The 26,231-nt window shown below is 44.3% G+C and overlaps 1 protein-coding gene across 1 annotated transcript in view; it reads right to left on the reverse strand.

The window, feature by feature from the left end:
• Positions 1-24,950, reverse strand: part of TRAF4 (TNF receptor associated factor 4) — a 52,108-nt gene extending 27,158 nt beyond the window's left edge. The window contains exon 1 of the mRNA XM_068270140.1: positions 24,549-24,950. Within this exon, the coding sequence (XP_068126241.1) occupies positions 24,549-24,691 (143 nt within the window). The 5' untranslated portion in view covers positions 24,692-24,950. The remainder of the gene's footprint in view (positions 1-24,548) is intronic.
• Positions 24,951-26,231: the final 1,281 nt, after the last annotated feature.

The following is a 26,231-nucleotide window of genomic DNA, read 5'->3' on the forward strand; positions in this document are numbered from 1 at the left end:
AGAAAGAGACGTGTCGACTGCCTATACACTGCAGGCCGATTCCAGGTCAATTTCAGCATGAAATGCCTTGTGACTCCGCCTCCGTTGCTGCTTTCTCCATTTGTGTTCACAAGCTGCCGATGCGTAATGCGTGTGTGACATGCGCCACGTGCTATACACCAGCAGAGTGTGAGGTGCAAATGGAGGAAGCCAAAGACAGATGGACACCGTAGCACGTTAAATAAATGCAAGCACAGGGAGCACAATTACCCCGGGACAAGAGGACAGTGGCGGGAGTTCCGTCACGTCTGTCGCTTATCCAAATATCGCATATCATTACTGCCGCCCACCCAATTGAGCAAGTCAGCCCGATCGATACATGCGATCAATTTCAGCCCAAAATTGGTTGCATCGTCCATCAGACAGCCCCCTAATTATCGATTCGTTCAGTCAATAGGCCGCCAAGTCGAGTGATGTACGGGCACCTGAAGTGAGAAACCTATGGAGGCTGCCATATTTGTTTTTACACAATACCAGTTGCCAGGTGCATCACACACACCTGAAACAAGCATGCGTAAAATCCAGTCAGAAACATCTGATCTGCATGCTTGTTCGGGGCCTATGGCTAAAAGTATTAGAGGCAGTGGATCAGCAGGACAGCCATGCAAATGGTATTGTGTAAAAAAACAAATATGGCAGCCTCTATATCCTCCTCACTTCAGGTTCCCTACAGGCTAATTTCCCCCCATATTCACAAAGGCTGAATATCTATTGTTCTTTGCAGCTTATGGATCCTGAACTTGCATCTCACCTTGGCCATTGCTTACTGCTACTACTTGGTTTCCGTGCTGGAATCCCAGAGTCATGTCATTTAGATGCAAAATAATAAGAAACCTGCCTACATTGCTCTCCGCCTTTTTTCACAACTCTTGCTTACCCCTAAGCTCTTTTACATACGATCCGGCCTCCGCATTATTCTGCCCTTCCCAGGACAGGAGGATTGTAGCCACACCCACTTGACTAAAGCCCCGTTTACACTTATTCCGTTGGTACGCATTTTTTTCTTCTTCTCCATAGCAATGCATTGTGAAAAAGATTTCAGTTAAAACGCGTTAAGTGTGAAAGGTGCCATAGGAAAACATGGGCATTACTTTGAAAATCAGTTGTCCTTTCAGTTATAACTGAGAGCAACTGATTAAGTGTAAATGGGGCCTAAACAGACAGATATCAAGGCTTATTCACAGAAATTGTAATCTTGTGTTAGAAACAAAAACATTTCTGCATTCCAGGTTTGTTGGGCCAAATATACTGTCCCGCCAGCTTTCGGTGCATAATAACCAAAGAGTGTGAGAGCACCTGTGCCTGCTGACACATTGGGAGCTGCACTGCTATTTGGCGAATCAGCTGGGTGGAGCACATGACAAAAAGAAGCCGGGCAGAACACTGTACATCTGTATGTACACAGCACGACACCCCAACCAGCAATTTTATGTTAGTATTATTAAAGTCTACTGACATAAGTACAAGCCAGTAGTCAAAGCTGCTGATCAAGGGTCTGCTCAGGTTCCTGGCAGCAACTAGCCTAGCCAACCACCGCTGCTGAGAATGCAGGATGTGCAGCTGACCCAATGTGGTGTTGAATAATCTCAGCTGAACACATTCTTCCTTTCCTTATCCTGCCCACCAGAACACTTTGCAAGCGTACAGTCTGTACAGCATTCACCCCTGAACTGTCACCCAAGGGACCAAGTCCCGATACCTGCGGGCAACAGTAGCTGTGGATGTGCATGCACCCTAAGTGCACATGAAGGCTCGCACTAGACTTCACTGGCTGCAAACCAGAGATATTTATCAGAGCGATAATAAGGAAGGTTTTTAGGTGTCCTGATCTCTAAACGAAGAACACAAGGCAAACACGCATTCAGGGGTAATTCACATTACAGCCTATGGCGGCACAGCCCTTCTTGCCTGTCTCGCAGGCAAACCCCGCTGCCTATAGGGTAGCCATTTTACTTGCTAAAAGATGTAGTTTTGTGATCCGCGCACCTCTGCTAGGCTGCACAGGTACGTGGCATCACATTTCCTAATTAAACTATGTATTTTCTGGGCATACGAGAGGAATCGGTGCGGGAGACTTGGGCGCAGGATTCAGCCGATATATGGCTGATCCTGCTGCTGCACAAGTTCCCGGCCGCGTTAAATATTATTCCCTCTCCAGGCCGCCATGGATGGTAGAGAATTAAATAATTCTGCTTCCAGCAATTGCTGGAGGCCGAATTACTGTGTTTTATAAGCAACTTCAGCTCTGTCTTCTGACGGCGCTGAAGTTACTCACTGCTGCGCCCAAGTCTCCTGTGCTGGAATGGCACTGCGATGGCAGTGTTCGATTTTCTGGGGTCACCCATGTACTCTGAGCAGCAGAAAATCCTAATTACTTACACACATACACTGAACAGGATGTTAAATAGGAATCAGTGATTTCATGTGATTGGCTGCATCACCTCACAGGGGTGTGTAAATCACACTATTACTGACCACAATATTAAGAGAGGAAAAGAATAGAAAAAGTATTTTAGCTCTGCAACTTGCTTCTGGTCATCAGATGAAATAGAAAAACTTGGTTTAGTCACCCACATACCTCATTTCTCCCTGTTATGCACACAAGCACAGCCATGCATACACACTCTGAACATACACTGAAAGCTTCCTTCACAATGAAAGGTCTTTGTTGCACCTGCAAGTACATGAAAGTGACCCAGGCAAAGGACAACAATACAAGTACAAGGAAAGGTTGGAAAAATGTAAACGGGTGAGGGTTCTGTCTCTCCTAGCAGCCGGTTTCTCTGTGTGATCCACCCCTGCTTTTGTTCTAGAATTTCCCCCATGTTCCTTTAAGAGACCCTCCCCTCATTACACACTCATTTCCCAGTCTAAACCGTTTTGCTGAGGGCGAGACAATGAACAGATTTTATTTAATTGTTGCTTTCCTCCCACTCACTAACATAACTGAAAAACGCTCAGTCAATTAAGGGGCTCCAGATCTGTGTCTCACAGCTACACAGTCACGTAGTGAGATGATGCAATGAGATATATATATATATATATATATATATATATATATATATATATATATATATATATATATATATATATATATATATATATATATATATATATATATATATATATATATATATATATATATACATATACATATATACATACACACACATATATATATACACACACACACACACACATATACTCAATACAACCAACATGGTGCGACTGTGAAGAGTTCCATTCAGGACATTTTGTGGCCAGCTCAGATATTGCCCCGATGAGGTCTGGGATGCGTGGAAAATAATCAACTGACCATTTTGATCCGAAAGGGTTGTAAGGAGCGATAAACCAGAAGGGGAAAGGTTTACAGACCTGTTTCAAATAGTCACTTTCCCTCTTCAGCCAGAATGGCATGGCCCTCTCCCTGACCACCCCCCCCCCCCCCCTCTTCATAGCAGGGCTGTGGAGTTGGAGCAGTTTTGGGTACCTGGAGTAGTCTCGTCATAACTCCCAAATGTCCCTCTATTGGAGGGACAGTCCCTCTTTGGGAACCCAATCCCCCTGTCTCTCTTCATGTGTCCCCCTTTCAGGACTGTATAAATCTATGTAAATATATGTATTTTATCTACTGAAAATGTGTTTGACTCTAAATGTTGTACAGCAGAAGGAAATGGCAGCGCTTCCAAACAGACGCTGCACCTAAATTGACTACCTGCACAGGTATGCAGAGCTCAAATAAAGGGCAGGTTACACACCTTGCATTCAAAACAGGTACAGTAAAGGGGGGCGTTAGCTTCAGCATAAGTTGTCTGTTCTGCTGACTCTAAATGTTATTCCAATCCTTTAAAATTGATATGTTAATATGAAGGAAAATGAACCAGGATAGAAAGGACCAGTGTGGTTTGATTTATAATATATATATATATATATATATATATATATATATATATATATATATATATATATATATATATATATATATATATATATATATATATATATATATATATATATATATATATATATATATATATATATATATATATATTTTGGGGTATCCATGATTAGGGGTGTGGCAGGGACATGGCTGAAGTGTCCCTTTTTCTTATCTCAAAAAGTTGGGAGGTATTGGAGTTGCGGTTTCATAAACTGAGGAGTCGACATGATTTTTGTATTGACTGCACAGCCCTGGTAAACATTAGACAAAGGAGTCGAGCCATTTTGTATACCTGGAGTCAGAGTCAGTAATTTTATAAACTGAGGAGAAGTTGGAGACGGATGATTTTTGTACCGACTCCACAGCCCTGCTTTTGCTGCTGAGCTGCCAAGATTAACACGTGTACTTTACATGAATAAAGTGAGGATTCTGAATTTTGCTAAAATACCCATTTGCTGCAGAGCCGCTTTCTAGACCTTATTTGTTGACCAAGTCCGTGCAGATCTTATGCATAGGTTCATATTTTAATAGCATCAAAAAGTGGTTCTTCTATAAAGAAGACCGTGCAGAAGTCACATGGCAGCTAGGTGCGGTGTAACACAAACCAGATGCGATATACATTAGCAGCCCTGTAATGTGCCTCACCTGTGTAACGTAACACCGGCACATAATCCGATGTGATATTCACAAGTCAGGCAGACAGCCTGAGCTAACTCAGCACAACACGCCAAGCAGATCCTCATGTCAGAGAGATGGCTGCAGGAGAAGCGGCTCAGCCAGATATGCGTGTCAGAGGAATCCTCAGCATCACTGAGAGCCAATTGCTTGTGTCAGAGTCCAGCCAGAGTGCAAAGAGAAACAGAGGATCCATTTAATGAGCCCAGAAACAATAGTGACCTTTTAAACTCAGGCTCCTCCAAGTGATGACCTCATCATAGGCAAGCAAAAACTGTGAAATAAAGCAGAATATTATTCAATGCATCACTCAGGTGCAGCCAAAGTCCCAAAATAATCCATCTTTGTATCACAATGAACAGTATTAGCTCCACGTAGCCAGTAACGTACTAATGAAAAACAATACATCATCCTTATAGCTGAACCCTGGATGCCGTCTATACATAAAAAAGGTACTTAGTTATCCTTTGAAGCGCAATTATTCAAACTTGTTTTACTTCAAGATATCTGAGGTGTAGGACTTCACCAAGACACATTCGCTGAGGCTGTCCTGTCCATTTATAAAGGGTGGATCCGACAAGCCCACTTTTATTCTGGTTCTACATAAGCAAAAGGTGGTGACAAATTACTTGGCCTGTATCACTGTCAGTACTGCAGCCTTACCCCATGATTCTGTGACAACAATGGGCAGCAAACTATAACGATAAGACACACAAGATCTTTAGCCACAATAACTCCCAACCAACACCCAAGCCCATTGTTCCTCTCCCACCGGAAGCAGCTCCGTCGCGCACTGCACATTATTGCTTCTCCCCTCTCCATAGCAACTAAATGCATCCTGCAGCATGTCTGTACTACGTTCAGCCCAAACTATCATTTGAGGGATCAAGTCCTGATCGTTGTGGGCACCAGTCTTCATGCGTGGGTACATGAACTGTGCCAGCTGCTATCACCCAACACAGCAATAAGCAGAATACCTCTCTATCGGCAACCTTTTCAGAGTCATGCTCTGTTTCTATGTCTTACAAGAAATTTCCCTTTGTAGAATACTACAACAAGCTATTTTATTCCATTATCTTATCACACTTTCCAATAAAATTATTCTTTCGCCACTTTCCCCTGAAAATAAAACAGTAGTTTCTCACAGTTGTGAGTTTCCCCTCTAGTAAACAGAGGTGGTTGCACCCTATGCCAAGTCTGGCAAGTAACCAAACATATACAGTATGTGCATACTCATGCCAACACTGTGGCACACACAGGTCCAAATAGGGCCTTAACATGCATCTAGTGCCACAAGGTCAGAGAAATGCAATTATATCCTGGAACAATAATAACTAAGGCTAGGTTCACAGATGTGTGTGTTGCAGTGCGGCATTACACACACATATAGTAGTGCCTGGCAGATGGGAAATGGACAATGTACAGCAATACGCATGCAGGTAGGCCAATTGGCACGCTTCTTGTAAATAGCACAAATTAGATTTCTTTATCTCATCATGGCTTTGGTAGACGAGGCACTTGGACTGGAGTGCGTTTTAAAAGGGCTGAATGGAATAATCATCTGACCTGTCAGTTGTGAAGCAGAGACTCGCTCCATCTAATGAGGGTAAGTGGCTGGTATACACGACAGTGCCATCAGCAATTATCAGTCAAACAGACCAGGGCTACTCTCTATATGACCCCGTTACAGTCACACCAGCAATTTCATATGCCAACATTGTCATTATGAGGTCTGCGTTCTCATGAAAGCTGTACGTACTGAGCAGCCATTGTCACATGCACACCGGGCTTCAGCATGTGTTTCCCACACAGAAATAGTTCCCTCCAGATTCATCTGACAGGGTTGTGCTAGGCTTTAGGACTTCACATGTTTGAGGCTTCAAAGCAACTGTGATGTGGCAGCCTTATGTGTAGCATGCAGAGCCGCAAGTCACATGAATGCTTGTAATACAAAGGCAGGCAAGTGTATGAACTACATTTGTACAGAAGGCATAAATCTCTTGGTGGTTCCAAGGCTTCCTACCAACTGATCACCGCTTAATACCTGCACATTAGGCTGAACTTCAGGCAGCAGTCCAAACATTTATTGAGAAGAGTGAAACGCACATATTAGTTTAACGCTGAATTTTAACATACCGGTAATTAAAAAGCCTACAGCATGCTATCCTCTGTACTTAATACAATGGAAAGAAAATATTGTTTAAGGGTACACGTTTTTCCGCTTGATTCTCATTTCTTTTTTTTTTAATCAATTTCCATTCACTTCTATGAGAAATCGAGCAGTAAAACGATCGAAAGTACTATCGGACATGACGGAAATCATCAATAGAACGCATCTATCAACCGAAAAAAAAAAAAAAAAAAAAAAAAAAAAGGCACCTGAACATTAAAAAGGAGGATGCTAAAAATAAGGAGCAACACATGGGAAGGGAAACTGATGTCCAAGTGAGCTGTTCACGATAGAGAGGGCTACAGTACATGGATGAGGGGGCTACACATGGAATGGGAGGGGCGCTGCTGCACATGGATAGGGAGCCACAACATATTTGGCCTAGGGGTACAGAAGGTAAAAATCTGGACTTGGACACCACACTGTATACTATGGGATAGATGCATCACTGGACAAGGTGCTTCCCTACAGAAAAAAAACACTGTTTCAGTCAGCAATAGACTGTGCAGATACAGAGTCAGCTACCTGAAGCAGTTGATAATTGAAGTCTATGCACACAAGTGATAATAACCACAAAGTCTATACAGCCGGGCATTATGGGGCACGTAAGAACAGGCCAGTGTCGATAACTATACCACAACTATCTGCCTTCACAAGATTAGACACAGAGGTCAGCAGCGTAATGTGTAGAAAGGAGAAGAACAGGGTTTCCCCTCACATTCCCTTCCATGTCTACAGCGAGCTGCACTTCCCAGACTCGGGTTATTCTGGGGCACAGCAACAATAAGGAGATTCTGTCAGAGCCGAGGTCGCCAGTACCTGCCAGCATCTGACAGCTCCTCTCAGGGAGATTTGGATAGGATGCCTGTGGTCAGGGAAATCAGAAGCACTTCACTTTGAAAGTGAATTAGGCTGCATTAGGATAAAAGACATCTTATCAGGAAACAAAAAAAAAAGTGTATTGTTCACACTAAAGCTGGGGAAATAAAGAGCCATTATTTAGCTGATAAGACAGTCTAGCTTTATTAGCAATACCAGCAGCATAAGGAAGGTTCCCAGGTTAACAAGTCAAGTTTCTTCTCCAACAGCAGCAGTATACAAATGCATACAGCAACCAATCTCGTCTAACCTTCCATCAGTCTAGGCCTAGCCAGTACAATGCAAACTTTAGGGCAAAATTGTTACTTTACAACCAATAAGATGCATAGTACCGGTAACTGACAGTGCTAATCTGCAGGATCTTTAGCAATGTTTGCCCCTGAGAGCATTGTTTTCCACTCCTTCACCCCCCCCACCCCCCCCCCCCCCCCCCCCAGCAAAAAAATGCATTCCTAGGCTCTCGGCTAGATACCTGTCTGTACAGCACTCAGCCTTGAACCTAATGAATTAAGTCCGGATCCCTGCTGCTCTGGCAGAATTTCCTGCTCCTGTTACATTATACTGTTATACTGATGAGGCATGAGCATATGTATACCCTGCGACACAACCCTAACTGAGTACTGCAGGATATACAGAGCCTCCTGTGATTGCACCTTCAGTTCCTACCATTTGATATTTGGAGATGGCCAGCAATTAGACAGTTTGACCTTGAATAACTGTAGCGACATATAAAGCATCTATGTAAACTGGCAAATGATAATCTATACATTTGTAGGTCTCATTATGCCTTCACCAGATACAATAGTACTGCCAAAATTTCAGCTTGACTGAATTCCTACAGAACAGACAAAGCTCAGAGGAATGATGCCCTGTCAGAGGACAAATGGTCCAGATCTGGCATCAGTGTGAGTTTCAGTGATAGCAGCCCCAGTGACCTCTGAGCACAGACAGAAGGAGACAACATATTGCAGAAATCATTGACACACACAGACAACCACAAGACCTCTGAGTGAATATAACAGGATACTGAGGATCACTTTACTCTTCCTGCAGCTCCCCCCTCACGTCTTCACTCCAGAGGATGAACTTGAGCTGCCTGTTCGATTGTAACATAATTACACACAGGAAATTATAATCCCCATGCAACCTTTGGTAGGAGTTTCAAGGCGGCAGCAGCCAGAATACAGACAAAACAATGGAAATGGTGGAACAATACAAGGCTATGGCTCTTTGTGTGAATGTGTGATCCTAGAACAAAGCCTAGGTCTGCTTCTTCACACCTACTTCACACAGGCAGATGTCAACAGGGCTACACCATCTGTTGCTAGGCAGACCATCGCAGAGGGGAAGTGCAACCTATGCAAAACTTCCCAGTCCAGGCATTACGTATTGCCTGCTTTTCTTCTGTGCAATTAACCTGCAGCTATGGGGCCTCTTATGGATTTCTGCCCACATAGATCCTTTCCATAGATCAATTTCCTTTAGTGAAAAGGAACAAGGGTGACTGTTCTGCTACTGTACATTGCAAGGCTGAAGGCGAAAGATGGCAAAACGATACAATTTCTAACATGGCCATGAATGAGCGTGTTAAACCACACATTTCCTGCGGATTAAAATCATGCATATCAATAGACAAGGTTGTTTATGTTGAGTAGGGCGGATCAGTGGCTAGCACAGGCATGGGCAAACTCGGCCCTCCAGCTGTTACGGAACTACAATTCCCACAATGCATTTGCCTTTAGGAGTCATAACTGTGGCTGTCAGACTCCTGCAGTGCATTGTGGGACTTGTAGTTAACAGCTGGAGGGCCAAGTTTGCCCATGCCCGGGCTAGCACTACTGCCCTGCAGCTTGTGAGTTGCAGGTTCCAGTCGTAGGGTAGTATCCACATGTCTGCTCTCCCACAAATCTAGACCATATATTATAGTCTTGATTTTTGTGATAATCACCAAATTACAATTTCTGCACTTTTCCTTTAAACAAATCAAGTTGGGTTTTAAAACCCTTGTGTCCCCTTCCCCAATGTCTCCAACCTACTACCTGATTGTAAGCCTGGAAGGGCAGGGAACTCTCCCTAGTGTTTAAAGGTAACCATACATCTAGCAATTTTGGCGGCCGCTTGACCAATAGATAGATCTCTCTCCGATTGGAGGCCATAAACCAAAGGCCGAACTACGATCAACTTCAACATGGATTCGACAATTGACCTTGTGACAGCGCCTTGTCGCCACCCCAGCCGCTGTCCCCCCATGTACAGTGGTGTGAAAAACTATTTGCCCCTTCCTGATTTCTTATTCTTTTGCATGTTTGTCACACTTAAAATGTTTCTGCTCATCAAAAACTGTTAACTATTAGTCAAAGATAACATAATTGAACACAAAATGCAGTTTTAAATGATGGTTTTTATTATTTAGTGAGACAAAAAACTCAAAACCTACATGGAGCTGTGTGAAAAAGGAATTGCCCCCTGAACCTAAAAACTGGTTGGGCCACCCTTCGCAGCAATAACTGCAATCAAGCGTTTGCGATAACTTGCAACAAGTCTTTTACAGCACTCTGGAGGAATTTTGGCCCACTCATCTTTGCAGAATTGTTGTAATTCAGCTTTGAGGGTTTTCTAGCATGAACCGCCTTTTTAAGGTCGTGCCACAACATCTCAATAGGATTCAGGTCAGGACTTTGACTAGGCCACTCCAAAGTCTTCATTTTGTTTTTCTTCAGCCATTCAGAGGTGCATTTGCTGGTGTGTTTTGGGTCATTGTCCTGCTGCAGCACCCAAGATCGCTTCAGCTTGAGTTGACGAACAGATGGCCGGACATTTTCCTTCAGGATTTTTTGGTAGACAGTAGAATTCATGGTTCCATCTATCACAGCAAGCCTTCCAGGTCCTGAAGCAGCAAAACAACCCCAGACCATCACACTACCACCACCATATTTTACTGTTGGTATGATGTTCTTTTGCTGGAATGCTGTGTTTCTTCTACGCCAGATGTAAAACGGGACACGCACCCTCCAAAAAGTACAACTTTTGTCTCGTCGGTACACAAGGTATTTTCTCAAAAGTCTTGGCAATCATTGAGATGTTTTTTAGCAAAATTGAGACGAGCCTTAATGTTCTTTTTGCTTAAAAGTGGTTTGCGCCTTGCATATCTGCCATGCAGGCCATTTTTGCCCAGTCTCTTTTCTTATGGTGGAGTCGTGAACACTGACCTTAATTGAGGCAAGTGAGGCCTGCAGTTCTTTAGATGTTGTCCTGGGGTCTTATGTGGCCTCTCGGATGAGTTTTCTCTGCGCTCTTGGGGTAATTTTGGTCGGCCGGCCACTCCTGGGAAGGTTCATCACTGTTCCATGCTTTTGTGGATTATGGCTCTCACTGTGGTTTGCTGGAGTCCCAAAGCTTTAGAAATTGCTTTATAACCTTTACCAGACTGATAGATCTCAATTACAGTACTTTTGTTCTCATTTGTTCCTGAATTTCTTTGGATCTTGGCATGATGTCTAGCTTTTGGAGGTGCTTTTGGTCTACTTCTCTGTGTCAGATCGCTCCTATTTAAGTGATTTCTTGATTGAAACAGGTGTGGCAGTAATCAGGCCTGGGGGTGACTTACAGAAATTGAACGCAGGTGTGATAAACCACAGTCAAGTTATTTTTTAACAAGGGGGGGCGATCACTTTTTCACACAGGGACATGTAGATTTGGAGTTTTTTTTCTCACTAAATAAAAACCATCATTTAAAACTGCATTTTGTGGTCAATTATGTTATGTTTGACTAATAGTTAACGGTTTTTGATGAGAAACATTTAAGTGTGACAAACATGCAAAAGAATAAGAAATCAGGAAGGGGGCAAATAGTTTTTCACACCACTGTACATATACCCCCCAGTTCCTCTGCATTAATACTTTATCTTTCCGAGATCCAATGAAGTGTCTGGACTCTTCCGCGTTCACACCCCACCTGGTTGCCAGCATACTGCACGCACCTCACGTGGTTGCTAGCGCATTGCACGCTGGGTCCTGTGTGACATCACATGATCACTCCCACTGAATGTAATCTGGAAAAGGATTGTGGTCACCAGGAAAAGTAATCATGCAAAGCATGGGGGGGGGGGGGGGGGGAAGGGGGGTTAAGGGGGTACATGTACATTAGAGGGGACATCGGTCAGGAGATTCCGTTGCATTCGAGATTATCGCACAACGTTACCCCTGCACATCCATGCAGCATAACCGTTTGAAACGTGCAACCAATTTCTGCCCAAAATTGGTTGCATCGTCGATTGGGCAGGCTTTTGGTAGCACAGATTTTTATCAGACTTGATAATCAGCGAATCGGATGGTCGATCTGCCGCCAAATCTACAGCTGTATGGCCACCTTTATTATTATGTACGGTAACTTATATGAACAAGTATTTGCGATGTCTTAAACCACCCATGTACATTGAACGTCTCATGCAACTATGCTCCCCACTGTTTTGTACTATGTACAGCATCATTACTACAGTATACCGTACCGTACTCCATCCTGGACCACAGCAGACTTTTCTCCCTTCTACAGATAATCTAACCCCTGTTGATAATAACTCTGTAACCTGAGTGCTGAATTGTAAAGCTCTGCACAATAAGTCACAACCTATCAATACAATATTTGTCAGGTAACCGTTTGGCCTACGGCTACCACAATATTACCTCCTGCTGTTATCTGGTATGTTGTTCAGGATGTTAGATATTACAGTCCGGTGTCCTATTCATTTACAACTTAGACTATGTAGTATTACAGTGCATCCACAACACAGCAAAATAACAAAACAATGAAGATTGATAGTACATTGATAGAATGAAATCACATGCAGTCATGTGAGCCTTGGAACGACTGGCAGATAATACGAGACTATCCAATGAAAGAAGCGTTACTATATATCGCCTGTGAAAAGTTGTGTATATATTATGCCTTATACAGTACAATGAAAAGTGTCAGTCATTTTAAAATCTGCATCAGACTTATACCCATATTATACCCCCCCCCCCCCCAAAAAAAAAAAATGGAGGAATCTACAGAGTCAATAATGGTTGCCCAGATTGTTTATTGGGAATACTGCGTATTAGGAAATCTATGACCTTGTTCTAGTACAATGGTCTTTGTTCTATTTACATCAATGCATTCATAATTCCCATGTAGCATTGAACTGCTGGGTATGCTAAGATAGGCATGTATACAATAACTTGTTTAGAAACGGTAAAGATTATAGAGACTAGAAGAGAAGACAAAGAGATGAACTCTGGTTTCCTGTGAGTGGATGTTACAGCCACACATGCATCCATGTGCATCACTAACAAGTGCTTCACTGCTAACAGGACAGGCACAAGCAGGCCCTCTATCTGCTCCTCACCCTTCATTCATCACTTCACACTTCTGCAAGACTCAGCCTGCTCCGCACACTTTCTGCACACAGCCAGCCAGTAAGGGAGGGCTCTGCAAGAAGGGTGCTGTGAGAGCTGTACGGATTGCGCCTATATGGAGGATGCCATATTTATGTCCTTTTAAGCAATACCAGCGGCCAGGCTATCCTGCTGATCCTCTGCCTCTAATACTTCTAGCCATAGACCCTAAACAAGCATGCAGCAGATTAAGTGTTTCTGACATGATTAGCTGCATGTGTGTTTCTGGTCTTATTCAGCCACTACTGCAGCCAAATAGATCAGCTGGGCTGCCAGGCAACTGGTACTGCTAAAAAAAAATGAAATAAATATGGCAGCCTCCATATACCTCTCACTACAGTTGCCCTTTAAGCTAGCCACACACTAATAGATTGCCACCCAATGTTGTAAAATTATCGATCCCTCTCTGATTAGAATCTGACCAGAAATAGCATAGATTGTTGATACATCCAGCAGGAAATCTATTGAAGAATGATCGAGCCACAGCATTTTACTGCTCAATGTAGTGCGACACTATGGGCCATCAATCTACCTCCGCTTTTTCCCTGTCCTATTGCCAAAAATGGTGTCCTATCCCAATAGATTTTTGCTAGGCATTACAATCAATTGGACATGTTGGGGTATGATTTAATCAAAGGGATTGAATCTGCCAAGAATCAGTGAAACTGATGTGTGCGACTACCTTCACTACTGTACACCTCAAAGAAACCTACTGGAGCAGTATGTAGTGGTGGAATGACAACTGGAGTCCCGCCTCCAAACACTAGATTTCTCCATGGCACACCCAGGATTCCTATATGAGCGGCAAGGAGTCAGTCACATGTATTTACTTTACAGCCACCAGAATTGCTCATGGCAGGAGAAATATTGGCCTCTAGCAGTTTGAAATTCAATCTACCACACTGTTGTTATCGATCACTCAATATAATCGATCGCTTATTACAACAAATAGCGTAATGTACATGACCACTTCCAGATTATACGTTTTGACCCAGATATACAACTCGGCCTAATTATAGGCATCCCTACATTCACACACCACACACACACACTACTGCCCCATTGTAGAAGGGGTTCGGTGATTCTTGTATGGACCAAAAGCACCTTAAATGAGATGTAGAGAGAGACCAGGAGCCCAATGGTGCAGTGTCATTACTCATTAGGTATATGAGAACAAAAAGATTTTTGTGTGTGTAATATAAAATATGCCTGAAACTCACCGCCCCCGCTCGGTGCTTCAGGTCCTGCCGGATACTGATGGTGCTCTCCTGTAGTTCAATACACTTTCCAGAAAACATAAAAGCTATTACCTCCAAATAAAATAGAGGCACCTACACCCTACTCCAATGCTGCTAAGGCATTTTTTGCATTGACCTGAGGAAGCGGGCCATGACCCACGAAACACATCAATTTTTTGAATAAATATCTTTCTAGATGAACTGGTGTCTATATCTTCTGGAAAGGTAACAGATTAAAACTCATTTACACATTATGTTTTAAAACCCATATATTTTAGGCGCTTCCTCCCCACCCCTCTATACGTTTTATAAGACGTTAGTCTGTACAGGTCACTCACATTGATGTTTTTGTATTACGTGTGGTCATCCTAAACATAATGTATCTTGTAGCTTGGCTGGCAGTGTACAATATTACACCACTAGACCATCTCTTACCCAAATAATAGCCTGGTCGTGTGTAAAAATGGATTGCACAGATTTAAAATGGATGTTGCTGCATTAGAGAATGGAGGGTTTCTATTTGGATGCTATGGATAATAAGGTCACTACTTGCTTCCTGGAGTATGTAGGGAAACTGCTCCGCTCTACCATATAAACAGCATACATCTATTCTCAGCCCAGCGAGATGTGCCATGGATTGCATGTTACACCTAAATGTCTTTGCGTAGACTGAGAATTGCTGTGTGTCTCACTCCTCTCTCTGGAAGGAACTGTCAATCCCTGACAGACACACTGTGACCTCACCCAAGAACACACAGATTTAGAAGTTCAGAGGGCACCTGTCCTGGCTTCTAAGACATCAGCGCATTCTCATGGAAACTATTCTTGCCAGCAGCCCCACAAGTGTGAGAGAGTGACAGATGCTCGCTCCAAAAAGAAAAGGGGGGGAAAAATAGATTGAATAAAAAAATCAAAGATACCAGATAAGGAAATGCAATTTCTTGATCACAGAAATAGGACATTATTGCTTTTCACATGGCCGGTCTAAAATCAAATAGTCATCTATTTTCCAAGATCCTGAAAGAACGCACAGATTGCAGTAGAAGATCCCTCCTCCCCTGCCTGACCTGCATTGTGAGTCCTGTCACCCATCTTGCAGAAAGTCAAAGACTAGTCAGCTGTTTGCAGAACAGTCTATACTCATCCTTCAGCATCTGTTGATATTCAATTACATCAGTGACTAGCTCTGTTATAGAGCAGACAAATAAGGAAATTTGGATTGTGAACCAATGCCACTACTCAGAATGGTTCCCATTGTTACGGAGCTCATGAAAATGTTTTTTTTTTTCATTCAATTATCGTATTTTACATCTTATTGTATAAAATCAGAGCAGTTGGTAGTAGATCCCAGATGATAACAATATCAATCATTTTTTTCTCTCTAAAAATTGCACTTCTAGGCTGGATTCAGAGTGTGTGCGTTGCACAACATATGCCTTGTGTGTGAACTGCAATGGAGACTGGACAGAGACATCAATTATTAGGGTTTACCTGTACAATCTGCTCATAGTATTTAAGATCTGTTGACCCTCAGGGTAGGAACACGCTAGGCAGAATGAGATATGCATTTTCCACTATGTGCATGGAAAACGCATATGTGATTCTGCCTAGTGCAGTGATGGCTAACCTTGGCACTCCAGCTGTGGTGGAACTACAAGTCCCATTAGGCATTGCAATACCAGGCAGCTGTAAGCATAACTTGGGGAGGCAGAGGCATGATGGGATTTGTAGTTTTGTCACAGCTGGAGTGCCAAGATTAGCCACCTCTGGCCTAGTGTGTTCCTACCCTCCTACTACATGAGGTGGTGAAATTGGTCAGCGGTTGGCCAATCATAAATAAAGTGTGTACCAGGCTTTAGAATAACATGATCTGTTACAAATCAGAGATGTAACCAGGCCCATAGGGTTGTATGGGCAGTCAGACAACATGCACTGTGAAAGGACACTTAATGGGCACCTGATTAGAGTAATTTCTAGGGCAGGAGAAGATTACGAGATGATGTGATCTGAATGAGCCAAGCATCATTACAATCAATCAGTAAGTGGCAGCATTAAACTGTATGCTCACCCACAAGGTTAACAATCCAGATGTTTTATGCGACACCTACAGCACAGGCGCAGATCTTTACATAACCTGACAAGATTTGCAGCAGTAGCAGCACAGTAATTTCTGGTAATTGTATATTCATGTACTGTAGTTCATAATGATTTACATCAATATAAGACATTAGGGTAAATGCTAAGCCATGCCAGCAAAGCTTCTGTACAGCCTGTCCTCACTATGCCTGTAACGTTGGCAAGCAAGATCTGTGTGCACACGCGTGTGAGCATGGATGGCAGAAGTGTGTTTGTGCTGAACGTGCACAAAGTGGTCCCCCCTCCTCCTCCCCAGCCACCCAATCTCAGAAAACTGCCTGGCAATGCATTAATCAGACTGACAAGTGCGTATGGAAAGCCTCTGGGTGAGCTGGGGGTTTGCACATACACGTGCGCAGGCAGCCATATGAAGAGCAGCTGCTGAATGGGGCCCCCCCACCTCCTATGCCTGTGTAGATCCAGCTCCGCCCCACGTCAGTCACAGCGCAGCAAGCCATTGTGTGTCAGCCAAGTGGCACTTAATGAAGACAGGGATTGAGAGGCGATGTTCATCAGGCCCCAGTCTGAGGTGGGGGAGGAGGGCCTGAATAAATGGTTATGCCGCTTATCTTCATCCCTGCTTATCCAATGAGCTATGCAATCTACAATAACACACACATACACTGTTAGTAAGCCTGGTGTAAAGACAGTACTGCATAGCTCAGCAAATTTCAAGTCCAGGCATGGAACACACTGACAGAATGTACATACTGAGCAAGTACTTGTTAGTGATTGAAATTAAGAGAAAGGAAAAAAAAAAAAATAATACTTATACATATATACATAAACTGTAAAAACATATCATGGTAGGAGATAGACTGTGAGCCCCTCTAAGGGATGGTTATTGATGATTATATATACACAAACATTCTGTAACGCGCTCCAGATAATGATAGCAAGCGAGTGCTGTAATTGGCCCCAATGACGGAGCCATGGTCCCACCCGCGAGACCATCGGCACCAGTAGAACTGCAAATGAAGTTACAGGTAAGGTGATTTTGCAGCAATTTTGGGGCTGAGCATTTGGACTTGTAAATAAGGTTAATTATACTTACCAGGTGTCCCAATGTTTGACTTCTGCCCATAGCCCCGCCCTCCTAGCAAAAGAGGTCACAGGAACTTCTTTCTCTGATTGGTCTTGAAGCACCTATGAAGAAGTCTTCCTTCAGAGGACAGGGCTACAGACGGAAGCCGGAAATCAGGACACCTGGTAAGTGTAATAAAGTTTATGTAGGAAAAACAAAATTGCTAACTGGAAGCATTGTACGGTTCACTGTACAGCCTTTCAAATTGTAGTAAAAAACGTGATCGCCTTAGGAATCACTGCACACAGCGCTGGCAGGATTTAAAAGCTCTGCAGCAATACCTAATGCGTTTAGGCGCCTCAGTCTGGTTCAGCATTTCTGAATGAACTTTGGCATGATATTCTAATTTTTTGAGTTTCACTTGTAGAATTCTGTTTTCCAGTCTCATCATCATTTGTGACCAAATCAGGCGACAGTTGGCTGACTGTCCTCTGACACATTCGGAAGGCTCCTCCCCTCCATTATACTGTGCACGGCGCTCAGGTTAGTGTGCGTGTCTGTACAAGCATCACTGGGTAGAGTAAAAACAGTGTGCATCGCATGGTCCAACTATTATGTGAAGTCTTTACCCAGCTTAGAGCCATGCCGCCAGTTACTGCAAGCCTTTCATCTGGGGAATCCGACATCCAGAAATCCTCCCCTGCCAATACAGAGGCAATTAGGCATAAGGAAGTCTCCGGGGATCAGGCGGGATCAGCTCACTTGGGGCGCACAGAGAAGGACGGTCATGGATGGAAATGTGCAAATATTTGCCCAGGTTGAACAGTTTCGCCTAACTTGAGCAGAACAAGCAGTAATCACAAGAAGTTTCAGCGAGGACGGCGAGCACCAATGTGAGAACGCACACACGGGCAGGAGACTGATGCGGCCGCACAGCGCATTAAACATTTATAATCTCTCCGCTCAGCTTTATTAATAATCTCATGCGGGGTGAAGAATGCAAAGCTACCCCTCCAGCAGAAGCAGAACTGATTCCAAACCATGTGCATGAGTTATAATAAATTATATTGCCACAACTAATGACTGCTTCACATTACATTTGTGCTGGATTAAAGATTCAGTTTGAAGATCCAGCAAGCATAAGAATAGAGGTATTCATGATATTAGAGGTCTGTCCTTCCTGCGGCCTACTATGGCTCATGCAGATAAGTGGTTGGAAGTGGGAGTGTCAGTTTGCTGCATAAACACACATGACAGGTCCACAGTGGCGTGTATGTTTACTTGACACATGCCTGGTCTTAAAAATAGCAGCAGGGTTAAACTTTGGCTTCTGAGGCTGCCACAGTGAGAATGTTACACTAAAGATATTCAGTTTTATAGAAAAACACTTTCAAAGTGTGTGTGGGGGGGGGGGGGGGGGGGGGGAATTATTTCCCCTGAACACCAAAACAGTCTCAAACAAAAAATAAATTGTTGAGCTATTGAAATCAGACCTGTATGTAGGATTAAAAGGCAACTGAACTAAGCAGAAACAAAAGTTGCCATATTTATTTCCTTTTAAACAATACCAGATGCCTGGCAGCCCTGCTGATCTCTTTGGCTGCAGTAGTGTCAATGGAGTGGCTTTCAGAGGAAGCGATAGAAAGGAAAGCACTGCACTCGGCTGAGACAATCTAGATCTCTGGGCGTCACACATGCTAGTGTCTTGCAAAGTCAGCCCCCAATCACTGCCTCGGCCAAATACCCTCTGCCACACAGGTGTCAAACTCAAGGCCCATGGGCCGACAGCCCGCATTGCCCCTTTATGTGGCCTAAACATGTAGGATTGTAAGCAGTAAAGGAGGAAAGAGAAGACCAACCTGTACTGTATAGCCAGCTAGAATTTACCATAATATGAAGCCCAACTCTTTTACTGGGGCAGCGTTTGGCATTTCCACTAAGATAGCAGGCTGCAGTCAACATATGAACATGCATGCAACTTTTTTGCCTTTGCATGCATCCTCCCAATCTACCATTGTGATTGATTGTACAGTATAAGGGTAGGGGACAGGTCTACAGCTGCTGCACTTTTAAAAGCATGGCATCTTTGCCCTTCTTGTCCATACCTCTAAATGCAGCGCACAAGCCCACCTGAGATTCCCCGGTTAAAATCTTAATAAATAAGTTGGCCTGAAATTTGTGCGGTATACACATGCTAGATGAAACTCACCCAAGGCAGTTGATAAGGACCGCCTCTGCTAAAACTCCAGTGTGTACAGTAGCCCCCGGCCAGTGGTCAGCCGGGCAGATTGCTTTGGCAGAGCGTCAGCTGTGAACAGCGGTTTCCCCACCCACCTGGCTCCCACATGACATCAGAGCCGTGACGCTCTGACGGTCCTCTCCCCTTCTCCCACATTGCAACAGAACATATCGACACATCTGTACAGCCTGGGCCCTAAAATATTGGCCAAGGGTATCGGGTCCAGATCCCCATCACGTGACATGCCCCATAAGCATATAGTGTATACAAGACTTTAGGGCTGGAACTCACTAGGAATAGCTGCAGCGCTTATCATGCAAATTTTATGTTGTTCAAAGTTTTTAACTGCAAAAAGTTTACAATTCTCAGGAATGCAGTAAAAGCACTCCTGGCAGGATGCATCATCCCTTTTCCAAACTCTTCAAAACACACACACAATTTTGCTAGAGAGTTTTAAAGTAGAAACGTTTTAGCTACTTTACCAATAAATGTTCAGGAAACACATCCCATTAGGGCCACTTGAGCTCTATGGAAAGACTGCAGACAGCTAGGAATGGTGCCCTCTTCATGTGAGAGCTGGGGATCTGTGAAGCACCGAGTAACTTCAACAAGCAACCCTCCGCCTGCCATCAAAGTGAACTCTCCACAAAACCTGTGTAATCACCAGGAAGAATGTGACCATGTTCAGAGTTCACCTTCATGCAGAGATGGGCCCTCTGGTGGCCACAGTTAGCGTTGCTGACCCTCGGGGGGGGGGGCAATGGTTACACATAATGAACACTCCAGATTTCAAAGGACTCAGAGAAGTTATATACTTTGTAACTTTCTTGCAATGTTCCCCTAATACACATTTCCTCAAATTAAAGGATTGTGATCTTAAACTTTTGGGGAAAGGGCTAAGAAGCCGATCATAGCTATACAAGCAGATGCAAGCACATTACTCCCTGCCTTCTACAGAACATAATAGGGTATAGCCACATTACAGAAAGGTAAAACAGAAATGCCATCTCACATCTGACTTCAGAGGATGTGGAGGGTCTTCAGCACTTTCCTATTAGTGAAGAATTATTTCCCCTGAACACATATTGAGGCACAGCCTCCTACCCATCCCCCAAAACCCACAGCTTGACCAATTCTATAAATCTACAAGGTGGCAGACTTGAGAAAGGCTAATTGCCTATTGTATGCAGTTAGCTGTTTATTTTCAGTGGCAGATATGAGAAGACAGTGACCCTGTCCTTCAGGCAGCCTATCAGCTCACACTAGAGTGTCTGAAGTGAGCCCATTATGTCTACAAGACAGGTACACTTGTTGTAATTTGTTGCAGCAGACATAACATACTGGCCAGAGATGAATCTGCATATGATCTAAAAATAGCTACACTGTATCCAATAGCTAATCTATTCCAGGAGGTGTTTTCCTAATGTATTTTTAGTGCACCAGAAGTATACAGGTAAACAGTGCAACAGGTAATGAGGAAGTGGAAAGTACAGTAACAACAGCTGAACAGTTTACTAGCTGCCATTTCAGTTTGCCTTTAAGAATTAAAGCAATTTTTTTTCAGAAACACTTCCCGGATCACAATATTGATACAAGTCATCCTTTTTTAAATATATAGTATTCTAAAACCAGAAACCATGCATTTAAAAAAATTGCAGAGGAAAAGTAGAGTTCTGAATCCAGTTAATCACACTTCATGAGTAGAACTCCTAGGGTCCTTTTACAGTTGCAGCCAGTTATAACGGAACTGACTACTGATGTGCAAGGTAATGTCCATGTTTCCCAATGGCTCAGTTCACACTCTACATATTTTTAACTGAAAGCTTTTTCACATTGTGCTAGTGCAATAGAGGCCGTTGGCCCTGTTCACATCAGCAAACGTGGACGGCCGTGCGTTTGGAACACAACGCATATGAACGCACGCCATCCGCGTTTGTATGCGTTGCGTGGTTGATCCCATTCATTGAAGTAAATGGGTAAGCCGCGCGTTTTGGGAAAAAGTGCGTGCAGCATGCATTCCCGGACCGCACTGGTCCGGAACGCATGCAGTGTGAACATCAGATCTTATGTCGTGTGTGTCAGCCTCCTGCACGCATTCCCGAAACGCTGACGGAAACACGTGCAGTGTGAACGTAGCCTAAGGGTAAGTTCACACTACATCCGTTGCCGAGCAACGCACAATGTAATCACATCAGAAAGCAACTATATTGCAATGGAACGTTCACATCTGCTTATCAATTTGCAGCATGGTGGATTCCATAGCTTTGCCATGAAGCATACTGTGCATTTACAGCTGCAGAGTAACATGCAGTTTTGTAATGGATGCATTGCACTCATAACGCTCTATACTACTTTTCAACACCGTAGCATTGCAATCCTATTTTTCAGCATGCGCAACACACCAGGCATAGTGTAAACCTAGCCATAGTATTTCACAACAGCATGGATCTGTAAGTTAGCCAATAAATGGTATTGCCTGCTATAAATATTCCATCCACCGTATTATCCATGGCTGACATGGCACTACCTACCGCTACACCCCTTGTATATCATATTACTGTACATATATGGCTAGCTTTAGCCCCAAGAGAGTATGCATGATAGGCGACAGACCTTCTGTACAAAGAAAAGAAAAAATCTCCTGCTACTTTTACTTTATTTTCCTCACAGCAAACAGCCACTGTTCCCAAGAGGTACACAGTAAGCAGCCGGCAAGGAATACAATTGTGTTTTACACCATTTAGCCTGTTGGGTTTCCAAAGGTTGTCTAAGGCCAAATGGTGATTGAACGCTAGCCATACACAGGTCAATAACGGCCCAATCCAGAAAGCGATCAGTTGGCTGTAGTGATTAATGCTACTAACCTGACAATTCAATCTCTATTAGATTTTAGCAGAAATCTAATACAGAATTGATTAAAAACACAAGTTATATGGCCATGCATCATCCACCCCCCTTTCCACCACTCACACCAAGATCCAACATTCCCAATCGTCTTATCAATCTATCAACGTCTGATGCTTCTGGTCAGTTTATCCATGAGGCTTTGGGGGGGGGGGGGGGGGGGGGTTGATAATAATGATGATGATGATGATGATGATTAGGTCTTTTGCAGACTCATAGTGATTGAGTCAGTTGCACTTAGAAATTGATTTGTGTGTGACCAGTCTCAGCAGCAACATAAGAGCGGACAGTCAAACAGCCCTTCAGAGCAGAGCTGTCCCCATTGGCTGCCATGCAGGCTGGCGTGTTTATGTCTGACAGAACCTGCATGCAACAGGGAATATGTCTAGCAACCCAGATGAGCTTTTTGGCAGTTTTACAAGTGCTGAGGACACTGCAAATCCTCCTGACTGGAAGAGGCAGCAGAGATCTGAACAAAGGATTAAGTTGATGGGCACAGACACAACCCCTTAAAATGTCCCAACAGCCTCACCTCCACCTATGCCCCTAATCCCACCAACCCACCCCCACCACTCTGATGTGCTCTTCCCTCAGTCCCAAAAGGCACGTTCACTTTTCTCTGTTCTGTTTGTTGACAACCAGCAACAATGCAAAACAATGAGAGCCCTGCTGCTCTATTCAGATGTCTTCCTGGTGGAGGAGGTGACATTCATGCAACATGCCTGCAACCACAAGCTGGAATAGCAGCTTCTGGGAGCAAAGAGCAGCTCCTGGACAGGAGGAGGAGGAAGGGGGGGGGGGGGGGTGCACAAAGCTCCAATATACCAGATATTTACACTCTAGAAAGCTACAATACATCTAGCGATTTCACTGTACAATCAACCATTCGATCATTATATCAAAGAATGTTCCATTATGCCCAATCAATGGAAAGTGGAAGATGTCATGTGGAATCAACCAGCTTAAAGGGAAGGTCCAAGCAAAAAAAAAAAAAAATGGAGTTTCACTTACCTGGGGCTTCTACCAGCCCCATGTAGCCATCCTGTGCCCTCGTAGTCACTCACTGCTGCTCCAGTCCCCCCCCCCCCCCCGGGCAGCTTTCTGACCTCGGAGGTCAGGGCCACATTGCATACATTTTTACGCATTCCAGCTAGTGCAGGAACAAAAATGTATGCGTTGCACCACTAACGCGTAAAAATGTATGTGTTAATATTCCTGCACTAGCGGGAATGTGTAAAAATGTACGCAATTCGGCCCTGACCTCCGAGGTCAGAAAGCTGCCAGCGGGAGACTGGAGCAGCAGTGAGTGACTACGAGGGCACAGGATGGCTGCATGGGGCTGGTAGAAGCCCCAGGTAAGTGAAACTCATTTTTTTTTTTTTGCTTGGACCTTCCCTTTAATCGATCAAGCAGGACTGGAAGATATCAGCCAATTGCATAGAAATCGGCTACTGTTTGGATAACGTTAGATTTTTGAATTTAGAGCATGGAGGCACATCATCAGTCAGTGAAGATTAATCGTATAGGACAATCACGTGTAGTGTGTGGGCCACCAGTCAATCGACTTTCAATCACCACCAGTCAATCGACTTTCAATCAACCATACTGAAGTTGATTGCCCAAGTTAATCGCATGGTCAACTGAATCAAAATCGCAAGATGTATGGCTACCATTAAGGATGAGGAAATCATTCACAGACTTGTTGAGGATGCTAAAGAAATGGTAATGAAGTTGCCTGGCCAGCAGAAGAAGGACCACCATGGCTAAGACGTGGGGATCAGTGTAGGAAGTGCCATGTTGCAAGGCCAGGCATTGAGCAGCAGGAGACGCACAGGAGCAGGCTGACAATGGCAGACAGGTGACAAGCTTACCTGAGGAACTCCTGCAGGCAGGTGTCACAGAAGCGGTGGCCACAGGTGGACACTTGCACGGGCTCCCGCATCGCCTTGCCGCACAGAGGGCAGATGAACTTGCGCCGGAGCTTCTCCAGGAACTTGTAGTCATAGCCCGGCATGTTGTGCAGCAGCAGCAGCCAAGTAATCACAGGGGAGGGAGGCGGAGCGGCTCCGGATCACACTGTCACAGCACGGCCAAGGTCGCCGGTGTCACCGGCCGGAGCATGTATGGAGGAGGCGCCTCCCCGGGCAGAGTGCAGGGAAGAGGTGATCCGTCCTGGCAGCGGGCACACACTGCTCTCCGATGTGCTGTCTGTGCGGACACTAGTGTCTGCTGCTGCTCAGCTGTGCCCGAGGTACATCCAGGCTGCGCCCCTCCTATGTATAGCTGGGAGGAGACTGTGCCGGCTCCGCCCCCCTACATGTGCAGCTGCTGGTCGTTCCTAACCTGGAGACACAATAGCAGAGACAGCTGACTGCCAGCGAGAGAGAACGGCATCCCTATATATATATATAACATCCAGCGGCAGCGAGAGAGAACGGCGTCCCTATATATAACATCATCCCCATATACCAGCATTACCTATATAACAGCATCCCCTTATACCAGCATTCACTATATAACAGCCATAGCCTTATACAAGCATTCCTTATATACCAGCATCCTCTGTACCAGCATCCCCTATATACCAGCATTCCCTCCCTACATACCAGCATCACTATACCAGCATTCCATATATACCATCATTATATAGCATAATCCTCTATGCAGTACCAGCACCACTATACCAGCATTCCCCACATACCATCATTATATAGCATCATCCTCTATACCAGCATCACTATACTAGCATTCCCTATATAACAGCATCCCTAAATACCAGCATTCCCTATAAACCATCGTCCTCTATACCTGCATCCCCCATACCAGCATCACCTATACCAGAATTCCCTATATACCAGCATTCTCTCCCTACATACCAGCATTCCCTATATACCAGCATTCCCTAAAAACCATCAATCCCTTTATAACAGCATCACTATACCAGGATTCCCTATATACAGGGCCAGCCCTAGGTTTCACAGTGCCCTGAGCGAAGCCTGATTTTGGTGCCCCCCCTTCATCCTCTTCGCACGTACACACACCACACACACAGACCCATATGCAATTCACCTTTTCTTCTGCGTTACCTCCTAGGACAGTGGTTCCCAACCTTTTTGAAGCTGTGACATTTTGAATGACAGCAGAGCACCGACAATTTTTATCACACGTTATAGCCGCAGTGCGTGTTCCCTCCCCCCCCTAAAAAAAACGCCCTCAGACTCAGTATAGGTAGGTAGTCAGGTATGGGTGCCCCCAGTATAGGAAGTCAGCTGTAGGTCTCTCCCCATAGGTAGCCAGGCGTCAGTGCCTCCAGTATAGGTAGCCAGGTGTTAGTGCCCTCAGTATAGGTAGCCAGGAGTAAGTGCCCTCCCTCCATAGATAGCCAGCTCTAGGCGCCCCCTTGGAAGCCGGTGCCCTGAGCGACCGCTCGGGTCGCTCAGGTCAAAGGCCGGCTATGCCTATATACCATCATTATATAGCATCATCCTCTATACCAGCATCCCTATTCCAGCATTCCCTATATACCATCATCCTCTATACCAGCATCCCCTATA

Source organism: Hyperolius riggenbachi, chromosome 2 (genome assembly GCF_040937935.1).
Source record: "Hyperolius riggenbachi isolate aHypRig1 chromosome 2, aHypRig1.pri, whole genome shotgun sequence".
Classification (NCBI taxonomy): Eukaryota; Metazoa; Chordata; class Amphibia; order Anura; family Hyperoliidae; genus Hyperolius; species Hyperolius riggenbachi.